Here is an 18,214-nt window from a genome sequence, read left to right as displayed (position 1 = left end):
AACGACAGAGGCAGCCTATAGGTTGCCTTTGCTGACCTCAAGTCAGCATTTGACTTTGTTCCCGCTCTAAATTATGGCAGGTCCTTCAAGAAATGGGTGTGCCCACTGACCTTTTAGCTCTGGTCAATCGTTTACATGAGGGAGATTACGTCAGAGTTTGTTGGGGTAACCAGGCCCAGCTTACTGATTGGGTTCCTGTCAACAAAGGAGTCCGTCAATGCTGTGGCCCGGCTCCCACTCTGTTTTCTCTTTACCTTAATGATATAGTTCATTCCCTTGCCCAGTACACTACTGATGCCCCCACCTTAGTGGCACTGAAGACACCTATTTATTTATTTGCTGATGACACCCTATTGATGCCCAAAACCCCTAGTAGGCTCCAACAACTATAACTCAATTTTGAGGAATTTAGTAGGTCCTGTGGGTTTGAGATCAATGCGACAAAGACAACATTTATGACTTTTAATCAACATAAAACCTTTAAATGAAATGTACTGCTGGGATGCATGACACTCAAGAGGGTGGATTCATTTAATTACCTAGGTATCACATTGTCTTCTTCCATGTCTTGGAAGCCTCAATTCGAGAAAATAACCCTTAAGCATAAGCAGGTCACAGATGCCATCTCCAAGGAATATTGCGCCTCCTTTGGCAAAGCAATAGCCCCTCCCCTACAGATATACGAAGCCAAGGCTGTGAAATCCATTGTGTATGGTTCTGAACTTTGTATTTTATTTAATATCAGTGGGCTTGTAAAATCAGAGAACAATTAATTAGAAATGTAACTCTTCTGCCACTAAGTACTCCAGCCTTGTCACTGTTACTTGATATGTAGAGGAAGGCGATAGAAGACAAGGTCAGTCTGCACCCACTGCTATTTTGGAGAAGGATATGGTGTACTCTGGAACTCATGCACTATGCCGCTGCTTTGCAGGATGTTATGAACACTGATAAGATTCAATAAAATGACTTGGCTCACCTATATTTAAAAAATGCTATACGCACCGGGTTTTAAGGAGCTCCGGGAGATGGAATTACAATATTAACGCTGTCAGGGGAGCTCCTTGAGTTATTTTGAATTGAATTGGAGTAACTTCTCTGCAGGAATTAGTGAAGGAAAAGTTACTGTAATACATATATAAATATCTTATACAGTGGCAGTCACCACAGAATAGTTATAGTTAAAGGCTTATTACCAAAGGAATTGTTTTTTTGCTTTTGGCGCCCTATGACTAACCTTCACAAAACTTAAAAAAATTAATTCATCCTCATCAACTTCTTCCTGGAAAGTTTTGGGAATATCTGTCAAGCCAGAGTTGAATAAAAGAGGGTCCCAAAACACAATTTCCCATGCAGTTTCCATAGGGATTTCTGAACAGCATTCTAGCCAAAACAACTAAAAATAATGATTCAAAATGTGTCACAAACCTAGATATTTACAAAGAAACCACTTTTTGTGATTTGGCATAAATCTACCCAGTAGTTTCTGAAAAATTAAGATGTAAAACAATTGCAGATATCTGGATGGTTGGGTATGCAAGAAGCTTGCAGGGAGTCACACAGGTGTGAAACTTTAAAAGATAGAAGCATCTGTTTGGTCAAGAGGGCTTTTCACTGTTGCTCACATTGCTCCTGCAAGTCTCGTAGGAGCTTGCACTCTGATTGGCTGACTGTGACCTGAAAACAAATGTTGCTGCTGACATTACAGAACTCGGGGACTTGGTCCCTGTGTCCAAATAGAAAAAAAGGTATAAGGGAGCAGGATAGGGATACCTGACTCCCAGGAATTTGTGTGGGGGGAGGATCCTAAAAGGACCCACCTAGAATCCAATTTAAAAAAAGATTGTTTTTTTGATGCCACAGAAGCCAGTGCTGGTCCCTCACCTCCGACTGGAGTCCCACAGGAAACAGCGTGGGCCGCCCTGCTCCAATGATATATGTATATTCATTACCCACTTGCGGTTGCCACTGGGTAGTTATAGTTAGGTCAGCACTTACGTAGGAAATGCTTTTTTATTTTTTTTATGACTTTGGCATCGTTTAGGAAATGTTCACAAAACTTTCCTAAAAAGTGTTTGTATGCTAAATTTTGTGCATGGTAAGTTTTGGGGTGAACAGTCAATAGAGGACCGAGAAAAAAAGGGGTGTCCAAAAATGCAAAATTCCCATTTATTTTCCATAGACTTTTTCAAGCAGCACTATCACAAAAACTGCTGAACAGAATGACACTAAATTGGGCAGGAATGGGCGCCCCTTCCCCTATTATTAGTGGTAGCCCTGGGAGAAAGGGTCCCTGGGCTTAAGGCTCGAGGAGAAGAGACATGTGCCTTCCTCCCCAAGTATTACTGTTTGGCCCCAGGGGATGGGGTCCCCGGGGTCCATTTGGGCTTGGGGAAGGAGGGTCACTATCCCCCTCCCCCAAAACAACTATTAGCCCTGAGGGCTGGGTACCTGGGGCCTCTTAAAGCTTGGTGATGTATGCCACGTGCCCCTTTCCCTTTTATTTGGCCTCAAGGCATGGAGTTCCCAGGTTTTTAAAGGCTCGGGAAAGGGGCCCTGCCCCTATAGGTAATTTATTGCCCCAGGGTACAGGGGCCACAAGCCCTCCTTCTCTAATATAAACATGTTTGGCCACAGAAGATGGGGTACCCAGGGCTGTTGAAGGTTCCAGAAGTAGGGCCAAGGATCCCCCTCCACAAAATAATGTGTGGCCCTCGGGGATGGGGTCTCTGGGCCTATTTGAGCTTCGGGAGCACACACTTCCCTCACCTAAATATGTAGAAATTTTGGCCCTGGAAGATGGCTTCCCAGGTGCCCATTAGGACTCATGGAGGGGGCAACATGACCCCTCTCCTATAATCAGTATATCGCTCCAGGGCCCATTTGGGCTCAACTGGGAGGAAGTGCACCACCTTCCATAATGTATATGTTTTAAACCCTGGAAAATGGGGTCCCCAATAAGCCAATAGTGCCTTTGAAAGAGAGGGCCATGTGACTTCGTCCCTCAGCAGGGAGCAGGCTGCCTTTGGAGAGTGGGACACAGGGCTTTGCATGGCGGGGATTGGCAGCCAAAAGGTCAATTGCAGGCCCTGACCGCGGGTGCAGGGCCTGCAGCTAATTGCACGCAGTGCACTGCGGAAGGCCATGCATGACATGTAAACAACACAACAAACCGGGGGTCTAGAAGCCACAAATTGTGGCTGGCTAATCACACTCTCTAAGGTAGAGTGTTGCCTGTAAACTTACAGAAAAAGCCACGAAACTAAGGTCCTTAAAAAGCGACAAAAAAGAGAGACATTACGTGTGATATGTGGTAGGAATCAGCCTTTCATGATGTCCGAATAACTATCAACTCTTCATGATGATCAGTATTATCATTTGGTCAAACTGCTCAATTCTAGATCCTGCATCGAGATGCGTCGTGCAGAATTGATTCTGATAAGGCTGCCGATCAGGAGCTGTGAGGTGCTGCAATACAGGGCCTATGTCCCGCACAGCCAAGTTGCGTTGGTTTGGATGAGGTCACCATTCAAGAGCTGCAAGGTGCTGTGATCTGAGGTCTTGCTTTCTAGTTCGTAGGTTCTGAGGGATCCCACAGCGAGCCCAGAAGCAGACGTGGGACCGGAAATCCTGGACATCCTGTATTATTGCACCTGCACCTTCTCCCCGAGGTATCCCGAAGTTGTGCATTGGGGTATTTGAAGCCCCTGCGCCGAGCACCTTTTGCACCCAAGTACAGAGGCCAGTACTCCATGAGTGACCCATGAGTCCCCTTTCTTCACAGCAGCTCGAGGCCCCTTCGCGGTTCCTAGTCCGTTGGCAAGTGAGCCCCCACGAAGGCCAATCCTTGATTTCTGGAGCGTTCCTGGTTGCTACAGACGTGCTCTGACTCCCCTTCAAAGGAGGAGTCCCCCAGACCTTGCTGGTCTGAACCAAAGCCAATATCGACATCTTGCGGGGGATGCAGTTGCCAAGGCTTGTTGGGTCCAATCCAGATTCTGATGATGCAACACTCGACATCCTTTGTGGGACAGCTCAAATCCAGCTCCTGGTCGTCGTCGATGCCTCCTGGTCCTCGTGGCTGAAGTGTCAAGCTTCACCTCTTTCACCTGAAAACACCTGATATTGGTTGGCATCTTCTCCTCGCCATCCTGGTCACTGGCTAGTGACCCAGACACTGTCCCCTCAGCTTTCATGTTCTTCACAACTCCGATCCACTCTTGGATCCACCTAGACACTTTTCCTCTGGTCGCCTGCAGCATTTCTTCGCAGCTCACCATAGGAATCGACAACAAAACCAAAAGACACCTATGCACCCGGCTTCCCTGGGTGAGGTAACACGAGTACTACGGTGCTCCCGTGGGTCTTTACTCTCGAGGTGTCCTAGTCTAAAAGGGTTCCATCGTAGTTCACCTCCAAGTGTTCTTAATCTTTAAAATTGTAACTTGTTCGTTCTCCATAGAAAGTCAATGGTGATCCGCGGCTGAGTTTAGACACTGCACGAGTCCCCTTGGGCCTCCTGTGTCCTTACCTTGGGTGGTTCCTGGTAGCCCCAGTGGTTCTACAGGCCCTAGGCCTGCTTTCTAACCCTCACATGGTTCTTATACCACTTTTTTAGTATATGGTTTGTGAGGCCCCTAGGGCATAACGTATACTGTGCAACTTATCGTATGCTAATTAAGTTCCTTGTATTGTACTTTTACCTCTGACCTCATAAAGAGTCCAGAGGGGTTGTGTTGAGAATAAATACATATATATTTGATATATACCTTGTGTGGTGGGCTTTCATTTGTTCATTCAAGAGATTATAATTGGTAAAACAACTAGCCTAACTCGCCTCTAAGTCTTAGTCTGAATGCTGCTCTCCACAGCTACCACTAGGATAGCTTTCTATAAAGGTTGACTTTAAACCTACCATCAATAAGGGTCGTTTGGCCTGGTGCAAGGTGCCCACTAGAATAGGGGACATCATATGCCAGGCCAACTTCTCACACCGATATTCAATGCATGTTGGGCATGGTGCCCTTCATCAGGGATCACTCTATAATTAAATAAAATATGCTGTAATGCAGCGAGGAAACCATCCTTAAATTCAAAGTAAATGCATTATTATACAATATGAACATCTATCTAGGTTTATGGTGTTGAGTGCCTGGTTTTCTGTGAGGGGTGCTGGAAATGGTCAAGACTCGCAATCTGAAAAGGTGAGGTCTACTATGCGGTTAAACAGTGTACCAAGGGTAAACATTGTGAGCCCAATGTGATAAAGTCGAGTGATGATTGTACAGTGAACCGAGTGAGCGGAAACGTGTAATGTGTAAACAGCGTGACTTTATTAAAGCAAAAAACGATAGAGCGACCAGAGTGAAGATTCAATGAAAACGTACTATAAAAAAGTAGGGTGGCTCAGTAAAGTTCTGTGTGAGCAGCATGGCTGAGTTTAAGGCGCGGAGTGATGAAACAACCAAAACCGAGATTCAATAAAAACGTGCTTAAAAAAGAGTAGTGTATATCAGTGACATTTTAAGACTGTCGTGCAACCAAACGGTTAGTAAACATAAATGATAGCTCTCGCGTGATTTAAATATCGAACTTACTCAGTAATTTAAGTGGCCCGAGCAGACCGGTAAGAGATTTAAGCTATCGTCGTCGAGTTGAAAGTGAAAAGCGCAGAAACCGGCGGATGGTTTTAGGAAGTTGCATGTATGATAGTAAATGCAAAAATAGGACTAAAGTAAACATGTCATCCGCCGTGTCGGCCAAATTGGATATGATATGGTAAGTGTAAAAGTTAAAAGGGAAAAACATTGAAGCAAACGAGTAGTTTGAGAAAGTGAACAAGAAAGTGGAACTCAAGTGAACGTTCCCTCTGCCGTATCGACCATCATATAGGTGGTACGATGGGTGTAAGAATGCCTTTGTAAAATGTACTCTCATGTCTACTCTCTGGAAATAATACAATTATTAGTTATGAATCTTAAAATCAAAGTAGATCTAAGTGCGTCACAGCCAATAAGTGTTCAAACTAAAAACCACTGGGTCACAAACTGTTCACTCTATAAAATCATAAGGTTCATATGATGATAAGGGTTCAATGTAAAGAAAACAGGTGAAGTCATCACACCAGAAGGAAATATGGAGTGTGAGTCGTCAAAGTGATTCGAAAAATTGAGACAGGCCAAAGTTAAAATGTACAGTGTATAAGTAGTTAGATATGCTAATGAATTATGATCTGTGTTATAGGTAACATTGAAAGTCCATCCTGTCATTCATTCCGTGAAGTTTAAGGGCTTCCAATTTTCAAATCTATACATTCTCTCTTTGAAGTAGAAAGCTGGTGTTATCTCTTCCTTCAATTTTATCAATGGTTTTCAAAACAATATATTTTAATTGACTTATGTTATGTCTGTGTTCATTGAAATGACAAGCTACTGTTGACATTGTGTTCGTATTCCGGATGTTGTTCTTACGTTCATTGAGTCTTGCCTTGATTTTCCTTTCAGTCTTCCCTACATATACCATTCAACAAGGGCATTTCAAGAAATAAATTACTTTCTTAGAGTTGCATGTGGCTGAAACTTTTAGATTGATGATAGTGCCCTTTCTTGGATGACTCATCTTGGTTCCCGGGATGATGTTGTTACAATTATTGCAATTGTAACATGCTTGAGTGTCCTTGAATTTGGTGTTATGGGTACCTTCTTCTGGAGTTTTTCATTATTTCTCCCAAGTTTTTTTCTTTTTTATATGCAAAAATTGGTGGCTGAGCAAACAGATTTTTAAATTCTGATTCCATCCTCAAGATCGCACAGTGTTTTTTAATTACCTTTTTGTATGCATAACTCAGAGTGAAGAATTTAGACACTACTACTATGTGGTTTCGGGTTGGTTTTAGCGTATTTTTCATCAATTCATCGCAAGTTCTTATATGACTTCGTAGTTGTGCTTTGTCTAAGATGACTTTGGGATATCCTCATTCGCCAAATATTGATAACATCTCTTCTGTTTGGTTTTAGAGTCTGATGGGTTTGGAAACAATTCTTTTGACCCATAGCAATTGTGAATATCGTAAGTGATTTTTAAGCGATTATTGGTGGAAGCTGTTATAGTGAGGGATGTTGTTTCTGTCAATTTTCTTTCCGAAAAGATCTGTTTCAAAACCATTAAGTGTTTTTGAGATTTGCACATCCAAGAATGTGATTTGTTCTGGTTGAATGTCGAATGTAAATTGGATTATGTCGTTAATAGAGTTTAGTTAATTTAAACCTGTCTTTAGTAATGTGACTGGTCCGGTCCATTTGATGAATATATCGTCGATGAACCTCACATGTAGCTTAGTGTGAATTTTCCATACCTCTTTGGACAATATGTTCTCCTCCTGAAATTGAATCATGAAAATATTGGCGGACGCCAGTGTTGCGCAATTGCCCATTGAAGTGCCGCTTAGTTGGAGAAACCACTAATTTTCATATGTAAAATACCTTTGATAAAGAGTGAAATATAGCAATTCCATGTAAGTCTTGATCCAGTTCTGACTGTAATAATGTTTTTTCAATTGCTTTATGTTGGTGGGGTATGGATATGTATGATTTGACAGCAATCGTACATAGTAGGACAGAATTCATGTTTGATATCTGGACTTGTTGCAATTTTGTCAAAAAATCTGTAGTATCTTGAATCTAGATTTTCATCTTTAATACACTTGGCTGTAGATAGTGATCCAAAAATTGTCCAACTGGTTTGTGTATGCTGTTTTTAGTTGAACCTTTTGTACGGAAAGGTGGATTGTGGAGGTCTTTATGGCTTTTTGGCAACATGTATATTGTGGGGCTTTTTGGGTTGTTTTGAGTGAGGAATATTTTGACTTTTTCATTAATGACTCCATTGTTAACTGCTTTGAGTAATAAGTCTTGCAAGATCTTCGAAAATTGTTCAGTGGGATTCATATCTAATTTTCATAGATCTGTTGGTCATTGAGATGTTTTTCTACTTCTGATGTGTAATGTGTGGAATTCATAATGACCAGAGCTCCGCCTTTGTCTGCTCTTTGACAAATGATTGAAGGATTATTTGCTATTTTCTTCAGGACATTGCGTTCTTTGTTAAGTTGCTGTTTTTGGAGATTTTTGAAAAGTTGAGTTTCATTAGATCTTGTTTCACTAAGTTTTCAAAAATAGCCAAACTTTTGTGACTGATAGTTGGCATGTATGTCCTTTTGGGTCGTAATCCACGTAATAGGTCATTCTCATTGCTTGTTTGGAATTTTGTGACATTTTCAAAAAAATTTCTTAATCTAATTTTTCGCCTGAGTTTGAACAAGCTGATCTAAATTTCAAAATGATTAGCATTGTAGGTAGGGACAAACAAAGTGCCCTTCTGTAAGGTTTGCAACTCAATGGTGGTGAAGTGATATTCAGAGATATTGATCACCAGATTTCTTTAATTGGTTTCTTCGTTTTGTCCTTCTTCCCAGTTGTGGTTTTACTGTGAGTGTTTGGATGTTCTTTTTCTATTTCTCTTGGACCTCGGGGGTCGTCTCTTTCTGTTTGGCCTACCTCTAAAAAAGGAACGCCAGTAGCTTGTGATGTCTGAGGATCGTTTTTTTGGTAGAATGGTTGTTGTTCTTAATTGACTTGATGTATTTGGAACGTCGCTTTCAGGAGAAGATGTCTCTGTATTCTGTGTGTATGGTCTGTTTTGGCATCTTTTAGCATATTCATCCGCCCAACTATAAACTTCACCTAGTTTTTAGTCCACTGTGACTTGTCGGAATTTACGAATCTTTCATTCATTGCCTTTTGCGAATGTTTGGAAAAGCGCTGTCTGACTACGAGTGTTAATTAACTGTGAGCAAAAAAGGAGGGTTCTCTCAGAGTGTGTTTATTGGAAAATATAACCCAGTTACTTATTGCACCAAAAGTACTATGAATACTTTTCTGTGAGTCTGTATATGTTGGTCTTAAGTGTGCCTCCAACCATTTCTATATACTTAAAAAAACAGTGTCTGTCTCATTGGTGTTTTCTCAAAGCTCAACCAAAATGTGTCCTCAAATTCTTTAAAACAAATGAAAACCTGAATTATAGTTTTAAGTACTTAAAAACATTGAAATCTGACAGTTAGGGGTTGTATCAGTTTGCATCATTGATGTATGTGGTCAAGACATAAGTAACCCATCAAAGATGTCATATTGTCATATGTGATATCATACATAGTGTAAAGTAGTGGGACAAGTTATTGTTCAAACAATGATCTCAATGGTGATGTCATGAGTGATGTCTCTAATGATATAATCTGTGATGTCATTTGAGATGCAGAGATGTGCTAGTTATGGTTTGCATAACTGGAAAATTGAAAAATATTTTAGAGAGAGTCTATCAAGTGTAGACAGCCAGTAGTACAGGGAGGACACATTTGAAAACTGATAAGTATTGTTCATAGGGGGCGGCCTTAAAAGAACACTATATATCGTGAGAAGTGATTGAAGAACCAGCTAGTATTATAACAAATTACTACCTTTTGCCCTGAAGAAGTCCTTTTGGACGAAACGTGTTGGCTACGGTCGTGTGAAGAATATGAATAAAGAACATTTATAAAAAGACCTAAAAATGTAAGATTGACTGAGACAAAATCCTAACTTTAGTACTCCTAAATGCCTTCTGTGAATACCGAAAGTCGTTAAGGCAGGATTTTGTCTCAGATTAATTTTGTGAATCGGGCCCTCTCTTTTTTACCTGTGTTCTTTTCAGTGAATGTATATATATATATATATATATATATATATATATATATATATATATATATATATATATATATATATATATATATATATATATATATATATATAGTGTGCCCTGGCGCTATTTAAGGTTTATAACTACTAATAAAGATGTTCCTGAAGGAGATTGAAATGTTAATGAAACAGACATCTCTGAAATTGAATCTGTTTTTCACTATATTTAAGCCTAGGACTTCAGCTTTAAAATTCTCCCTATCACAATGCTTCGTAATTATCAATACTTGCACAGTAGGTGAGAGTTATCACAATGATGAAATGACGAGAAACAATGATTTAATTGATTCATACACATAAACATTTTGGAATGGGTCAAGCGATGCAAAGCACACTTGAACATGTATTTGTAAAGAGAGTGTTAATCCATGCTAGTGTTACCCAACTTAACTGTACTCGTTTTATCGATCTATAAAGGATGAAAGGCTGAGTGGAACCTCCCTACGCTACAGCTATTAAACAACATATCAAATGTCAAAGAGGTTTTTGTTTTTGAGAGTGATTCAAACCCTGTGCTTTTGCCTTTCAACCTGATTTTGAAATTTTTGACGAAAAGCATAGTTGTCCCCACCATATATTGACCATCCTGAAATTTAGTAGGAATTGAAAAACGTATTTAAATAAGGAAAGGTTTGCCAAGTAAAATATCTATTTAAAAAAACTTAAGGGTTTGATTTAAAACTGCTATCAGTGGAATACAAGTTTTCAATGGTTGCTGCAAACAAATGCTCTCATTTCGATTATGTCAACATATACTATCAGGGTATCCAATACATTTTTAGACAATTGCTGTGGATTTAAAATGCCACCCTTTGTCTGATAATGGGCGTATGGAAATACAACCATATTTCCCTCAAATATGTTCACCTCAAAAGACTGATGGTGACTGGTAGGTTTAAAATCAAGGTATTGAACCTGATTATCAATGCATTCACTTTGAAAGTCCTTTAAATTTCAGTCTCTAAGTCAGGGCGTTTATCTCTCTCACAGTATAAGATTTTACCACCAATTTTCCTTCCATTTTTTGTACTTTCCTAGGTCAAGGGGGAATGGTAAAGCCTTTTGGGTCTTTCCACTCTTCCTTTGAACTTGCTGCCATTTTAGACAGGACCGGAATGGCCGTAGCGGTCACTGGGGTTTTTTCCTGGTGGGCCGGAAGGGTGGGGGCTGTTTTTCGACCGGTGGGGGCCGTTTTTGTTACTAGAGGCCAGTTTTGCAGCAGGGCTGAAAATTCGGCCCCTTGTAACAAACACTCAGCAGTATTCCCACAAGCATCACCCCCCACACCACCCCACCTCCTGGGCCCATCAGACCTAATTGCCAGGGCCAGTTTGCTATCCCAGTACAGCCCTGATTTAAGATCTACTCAGTTGAAAATTATTGTATTTAGGAAGCATTAAAAAACCTGTTTCTACAATTGATAGTAAGTATCAGTCTCTGGCGTCCCCGCTGGTAGTGTCTATTAGTACTCAGATGCCTCAGGTGGGAGATTCGATGTGTTAGTATATTACCATTAGCAATGAAAACAGTAAGTCATTCACAGTAGTATTCTCAAGATCTTTAGTCTCATTATTTTCTTTGTTTATTTTACTGCAACATTCATCGTTCTACTAGGAATGTATCAACATCTACCAAAGTAGCAGAAGAAAATAACAACACTGCTCCACCCTTCTCCGGAATATCACAATACGAGTCCGTGTAGTCCCACTCCTCATTTCCCTTGCTCTCTGCACACCTTGATTCTGAAAATACGTATATTCGAGAAGAGGGGCCGTTGAGTAACTTGTTTATAAAAAGCCCTTTTCACATGCTGGGCAAAATTCTTGATCTTTACATGTTCACTGTTTCATGGCAGCTGTTATAAACAATAATGGCTCAACTAAGCATATTCCTCAGCATGATACAAGCAAACTAGCTACAGGGTGTTCAGAAAGCATGTTACACACAGCACTTGAAACAGTATGAATTATTCCAAGTGGATAGAAACACTGTGACAAATACTCTGAGCTCATACACACCAGAAACTACTAATAACTACACAAATTTAAGTTGATGGTGAACCTCCACAGCTAACATTGATGCTCACATTTCACATGGACCACTACTGATTACACTGATTTTGCACTCCATTAATTGATGAAAGATTCAGGTGCTCTCATCTTGCTTACGCTGATTATAGATTTGATTGGCTTGAATATTGGATGTCTGTGCTCTTGGGTATTAAAAAATACATATTGTAAGAACTGAAAAGATATTGAGTCTCATCTTGTGCAAAATAATTTCAGAGAAGCAACTGGGCTTTTTTCAAGGATCATGGGATCTGACTAACGGAAACCTGAAATGTTTAGTTTACAATATGCATATGCTATTCATGATCATAAGATAATTTAGAGTTGTATACAAAGTACATTTTGAGACTGTAAAGTAGCATTAGATTTGGGGATAAATGTATTGTCTTTCTCTTCCAGAGAAGCCTACACTCATATTCTGAAAACACAACTATAGAATCTTTGACAGCTCCACTATCCAATCATTTTCTTTTAGAATCTCCTTCCCTTCAATTTCAAATGATTTGATTCTAAAACGCATCAAGGGTGAGTTTTGGTGTTGGGTGGGGTGTTGATTGCTGACCTGAGGAGCAAATAAATTAGGGCACAGAGGGAACATGGCAATATTGTTGATGCTGAAGCTTCCTTGTGATATCAAGTGGCACTCTGTAAGTTTCTGACTTAAGTGAAAACATATTGGGGCATATTATCAAGAACGCGTTAAAATTATCGCCGCTTTAGCGGCAGGAAACAGCCGCTAAAGTAGCAATAATGGGCTTGATAATATGCTCTTGAGAATTCCAATAGAAGCCCAGGTTCACACCAGAACATGCCGCTAAAGGGGCGATAATTTTAACGCCGTTCTTGATAATATGCCCCATTGTATGTATTGGCTGAATAGGATACTCCGTAACCTTCAACAAGATAATACACCCAAGGGTGGAAGACAACTCCACAGCACATCAAAGACACTTACCTGTGATGAGCACTGTATCTGGAGTTTTTGGTGTGGGTGATGCCTTTACAACTAAGAGAAGGACACCCCATATGCGGGGGAAATGACTGCTCCTTTGGTCCTAAGCAAGAAGAAAGAACATCTGTGGGATTAACAGGGTACTTCAGACTTCATACCTATGCCACAGACAATAGTCCACAAACAAAAAGGTTGTACAAATGTTCTGGGTTTTATGAGTGTTCATTTCCTAAGGTAATGAAAGACAAAAGTGCAAAACTGTTATAATTTCCATGTAGATGGAGGATCAAGAAAAAGGTTATTTTAATAGAGTAAATTTCCCAAACATATCAGAAGTCAGTGAAGGTTTTGACATACTCTTTTTCATGTGAGTACCAAAGAATCCTACCACTATTAAGAGTTTTAAAGAAACAAAACTTTGCCTTAAAGCCTCTCTTTATTCCAAGAAAAAGAAGAGAAAAATCTTTGCATAAGAAAGTACAGTGTTAATTCCTTGTTTCCAGAGTAATCGGTGTCTGTTCTGATTGCTTCTCTGTAGTTCAGTGCCTTACTCTCAGTTGCCCATTGTCACATGCCCCAGGGCAAGCTGCCCACCCATTTCAGCAGAGGATAAAAGCTGCAAAGGTAACTCACCTGTTTGTTCCTTATAGGGCTGGGAAATGCTGTTACACCAGACTCCCAGCACCTGCACTCCATCATGTGGGATTTAGTGAGGTGGCAAGAGAGTACCATTTCAATAAAAGACCTGGTGGAGCACTGTCAGGACATTATGCACAAAGCAGCAGGTTTTGAAGGTAAATCTCTGTGTGTAACTGGCAACCAGTAAAGAAACATCATAGCTATCAAGTTGTAATAAGTATTTTTTTAAAGATAAATAGGTGGGTGCCAATGATATGCAATTTTAGAGCTTGCAAGATTATTTTATGGGAATATTTACATAACCTTTATTCCTAAATTCTATAAGAGAATGGGTCTCTTTAAGAATGAGGGTGATTTGATGAATATTTCTTAGGTGCAAAGAAGATGGTGACAGTTTTTTCTTAGTCACGCTGCTAGTGAATGTGGTAGACTCCTAGTTGCCTTGCTTCTGTATGAGTGCATGGCAAAATGCATCTAGTTCATTTCCTACAAGCTCCAGGTTAATTCTTTGACAAATTTGGTCTTGCTTTGATTTCCATGTCTGATCGCAACTCCCTCTTTCAATATGAAGGCAGAGGTTTCTCAATTATTCTGTTCTCGATTTGTATTTCATTATGCGTAGCTTCTTTCTTTCTGGCTCGCTTTCCCTTCCCATTTCCTTTGCCTCTACCTCTCTCCTCAGCTCTTGTATTTGGCTCTTTTCCCTCATGTTATTAATTCTTTTGTCTTCATTTGAATCCAGATTTTAAATTTACAATTTACCTTTAACTGATGAAGTTATTCACACAGCTTGTTTGCTAAAATGCTTTCCATAAGTTTTAGAAAGACTTTATTGCTCAGAATTATATGAAATATAAGCTATTAAAGATTCTGTAATGAACAACAGAATTATGCTTTAATATAGATGACAGTGTAAAGCAGAACATCATATCTAGAATAATAAATGTAGAGCTATGACTGATTCAAAACAGCTACTAAAGAAATGGATACAAAAATCCATGTATGATCAATAAGGAATATAGAAAGAGAAAGTAAAAAGGAAAGGAAAGAGAAGAGAAGAAAAAGAAAAGGGACTGAAAGTGGGGAATTAATTAAAAGTTTGAAATTTTGAGTCGTAAATGCGAAGTGAAGCATATGTAAAAACTAAACATGGAGCATTCTAAAGAAAACAACAATCGAGTAATAAGCTTAGCTGAGTAATAGTTTCTTGTAAGTTAATTATGACTGTACTTTCCACAGAACTGGAGAACTGGAGCCCTGAATATTTAATTTTAGGTGGGCTCTAACGAAAACGAGAAGATATAAAATAATGTTTTAAACAAAATGTATTTAGAGGACGTATGTTTCAGTTTTCAATATTGAGTTTGTATCCTGAGACTAGGGAAAAAACTATCACTTCATCAAGAAAAATTGGAAGTGACAAAGTTGGTTTAAAACTAAATAGGAGTATATTTTACTATTTACATTTTTTATAACTTTTATGATATGACTTTATGATTCACCGTATATCGGATTTTATTAAGGAACTTTGTTGTTTATGAATTTTGTGACTGATCTCTATTTGTATTTCATCTAAGCATGGTTTAGATTTAGAGGACTAAAACTGTTGTTTTAATTTTTTTTCATATTATGCATAATATTATGCAATTCTCTATTCCACATTCTTCTTTTGCTTGATACATAGGTGATTTGGAAATCCCTAGCTGCCTCCTTGAAGGAGTCCCAAACTACATATAGAGAAGCATCACTAGTAGAGTTAAGATTGAAGAACTCAATAGCAAATTTCTGAAAGGCGTGTGTGAAGGATTCATCCATTAAAAGAGCATTGTATAATCTCCACCATCTGTTTGCATTTAAGCACATAAGAAATAAAGATCAATTCTGATAAGAGCATGATCTGATATTAGAATCGTGCCAATCTCAGCACTGATTAACCCCTTCGATGCTGGTGACAAAGCCAGCTCGTCATGGGCGTTACCTGCGCTGCGCGCATGACGAGCTGGCTTTGTCACGTAACGCTGGTTTTTAAAATTTTCAGCGCGCAGCGGGAAAACCCGCTAGCGCGCATGCGCTTAAGGTTTGTGATTTATGGTTTGATGCGAATATTTTTTGGGGGAAAACTTTAAATTGAAATTTTATTGAAAATGCAAACCAATCTAGGCACATATACACTCATTGCAGTACATTGAATCTGCTGCAGCTCGCGGTACAATTTCTCACAATATGTCTTATACATACACTTTAGGGGAGAAGTTAAACTTTCCCACTGATTCTCAGGATTATGTGATCTCGTAGGAACATAGAGTCATAGATGGGCATCGTTCATTATGTGTCCCTCGGAATGCAGCCCAGTCCTTCCAAATTTTGCAATACTTTTGTGGGCATCCCCAGACCTGGTACACTGAGTGCTCCAGGCCCATATAGTAATCCATACCCTTTGCTCACACGTCCAGGGAGGGGGCCTGTGAGTTCTGCCAAGCTCTTGCAATATCTTGTTTTGCAATCAACAGACCCAGCCAGAGCATTGCCCTTTTACATCTGTTTCCTCTTACAACATCTGCAATATGCAGTAAGATCAGTCTTGGCTCCCTGGAGATTCTCCAACCCATCACCGCCCCAAGAGTCCCCAACACCCCTTCCCAAAAATGCAACATAGCTGAACAATTCGAAAAGGTAAGTAGTAAATCCCCTGTGTCGTTGCATTGCATCCAATTCCCAGAGCTAATCAACTCCATTCTCAATATCTGTGCTCACGTGAGGTATGTGCAGTGTAATAATTTAGGGGTCTATTGGGATGGCGGTTGGATGACCACTGCCTGGCCGGCGGTGGCAAATGCCAGTCCGGCGATGGTCATCCGACCACAATTGCAACCCTGAAAACCGCCGGTCCCATTAGCATGGCGGTGACATCCGCAGCAGTGAGATTTTCCGGCTGCCACTTTTCTGCCGGTAGCAGTCCGCACACTTGCCTGACTGGCGGAGCAGGACCGCTAAAATGGGGCTGGTGCAGGGCCGGTAGCCGGTAGCCAGCCTTTCAGTGGCGGTGGAACCGCCATGGAAAGGCATGCGGAGAATGTCTCCGGGGGCCCATTGCGGGCCTCCAATGTGTTTGGAGGGGGGTGTGGGTGCACTGGGGGGTACCATGTTCCTGTACCAGGTGGCAGGCACTGTGCAGTGCACGCCACACAGTGAAGGGATATGCAGGACATGCTTTTTTGGACATCGCGCCGGTGCTGCTGGCAGCAGCAACAGCCGCAATGGTAAATGCCGTGATCCGGATTTCGACTGCGAAGCATACTAATTGGACCAGTGGTTATGCCGCAGTCCTAGCGGGCGGTGTTTTCCCGCTACCATGGCGGTCGGAGTGATTTTCCGAACACCATCCTAAAAGATTCCTTAGTTTGTACAGAACTGAGAAGCCACCACTGCCTCTCTACAATTGGCCACAGCCTCTCTCCAGTCTGTGTTATCTACCAGCCCCAGGTCACAAGTCCACCATCCCACAATCTCACCCGTGGATTTGAGCGATTGCGGAGTAGCATCTGATATAGAATAGACAGTTTGTGGGCTTTGATGTGTGTGAGTAACATTTTCACCTTCAGAGGTGAATATTCCTGTATTTTGGCATCTGATGGTAGATATAGTTTTAGCGCATTCCAAAGATGAAAGTATTGCAAAAACTGGGTACGATGTATTTGATATTCATCTTGCAGGTCTGTAAAGAACTTAATGGAATAATTTTTTAACACATCACCCAGTGTGTTTGTACGTATAGTATCCTATTTTTGGAAGCCGCAACGCGCAGACACCTGGCGGAGTCTAGTCCCCCTCCATAGTGTAATCTGTTTTGCTCATCCAGCGGCTTTTGCATCTTCCTGCCAGGTGGTTAGCACTACCCAAGTGATAGCGATTAAAGTCTGTGGTAAGCCTTCGCCGTATGTTTAAAGCAACAATGGTACCCAAACGAGTCAGCACAAGACCTTGGGAAGCATACTTATTGAAAACAACAGTGGTCCTATGCAAAAGGAAATACAAGAACAATAAATATAGACATAATGGATTCTATATTGGTTAGACTTGTCCAGCCGGACAGAGGTCTCAATGTTTTACTTCAGGAAAAATAGACAAAGGATTTCCTTCGACAAACATGCCTGTACCCTACTTAAGCACATCCAGATTAGTACATTAGGAAAACAGTGAACACAAACATGGCTTTTAGGCAAAAGCTTCAAGGTTCTGTAATAATAATTAGAACAGATAATCAGGAATGCACCTTTACATATACATGTCACATGGTATACTTTATGTATAAGGTACATATAAGGTCGACGGCGTTTCGATCCCACTACTTAATCATGGGGATCATCATCAGGACATTAATTAATGCCTAATCGGTTCAAGCCTCTATTGCCTAGGGATTGCTAGGATGAATGGGGCGATTAGGTTTATTGGCGGCCTCCCAGAATCGGGAGCCGGGGGGAGCGTCAAAAGGTTATTTTGATCGCGTTGGGCAAGGAGAAGCCGGTTCAGTCGTTTTTTCAGTCTTCCATGGCAATGCGATGAATCCTTTGTCTATTTTTCCTGAAGTAAAACATTGAGACCTCTGTCCGGCTGGACAAGTCTAACCAATATAGAATCCATTGTGTCTATATTTCTTGTTCTCGTATTTCCTTTTGCATAGGACCACTGTTGTTTTCAATAAGCATTCGCCGTATAGCACATAAGAGAGGCAATCTTGTCCAATTATCTATCCCTTTGCTGCA

General features: G+C 40.6%; 1 protein-coding gene across 2 annotated transcripts in view; it reads right to left on the bottom strand.

Annotated features, from left to right (window-relative positions):
- Nucleotides 1-18,214, bottom strand: part of L3MBTL1 (L3MBTL histone methyl-lysine binding protein 1) — a 408,694-nt gene that overhangs the window by 39,537 nt on the left and 350,943 nt on the right. For both annotated transcript variants that reach the window (XM_086932247.1, XM_086932248.1), the window contains exon 17: nt 12,816-12,915. In XM_086932247.1, coding sequence (XP_086788373.1) covers nt 12,816-12,915 — 100 coding nt within the window. The remainder of the gene's footprint in view (nt 1-12,815; nt 12,916-18,214) is intronic.

This window comes from Lissotriton vulgaris, chromosome 7, assembly GCF_964263255.1.
Source record: "Lissotriton vulgaris chromosome 7, aLisVul1.2, whole genome shotgun sequence".
NCBI classification, from domain to species: domain Eukaryota; kingdom Metazoa; phylum Chordata; class Amphibia; order Caudata; family Salamandridae; genus Lissotriton; species Lissotriton vulgaris.
This window is presented reverse-complemented; position numbering and strand designations above follow the sequence as displayed.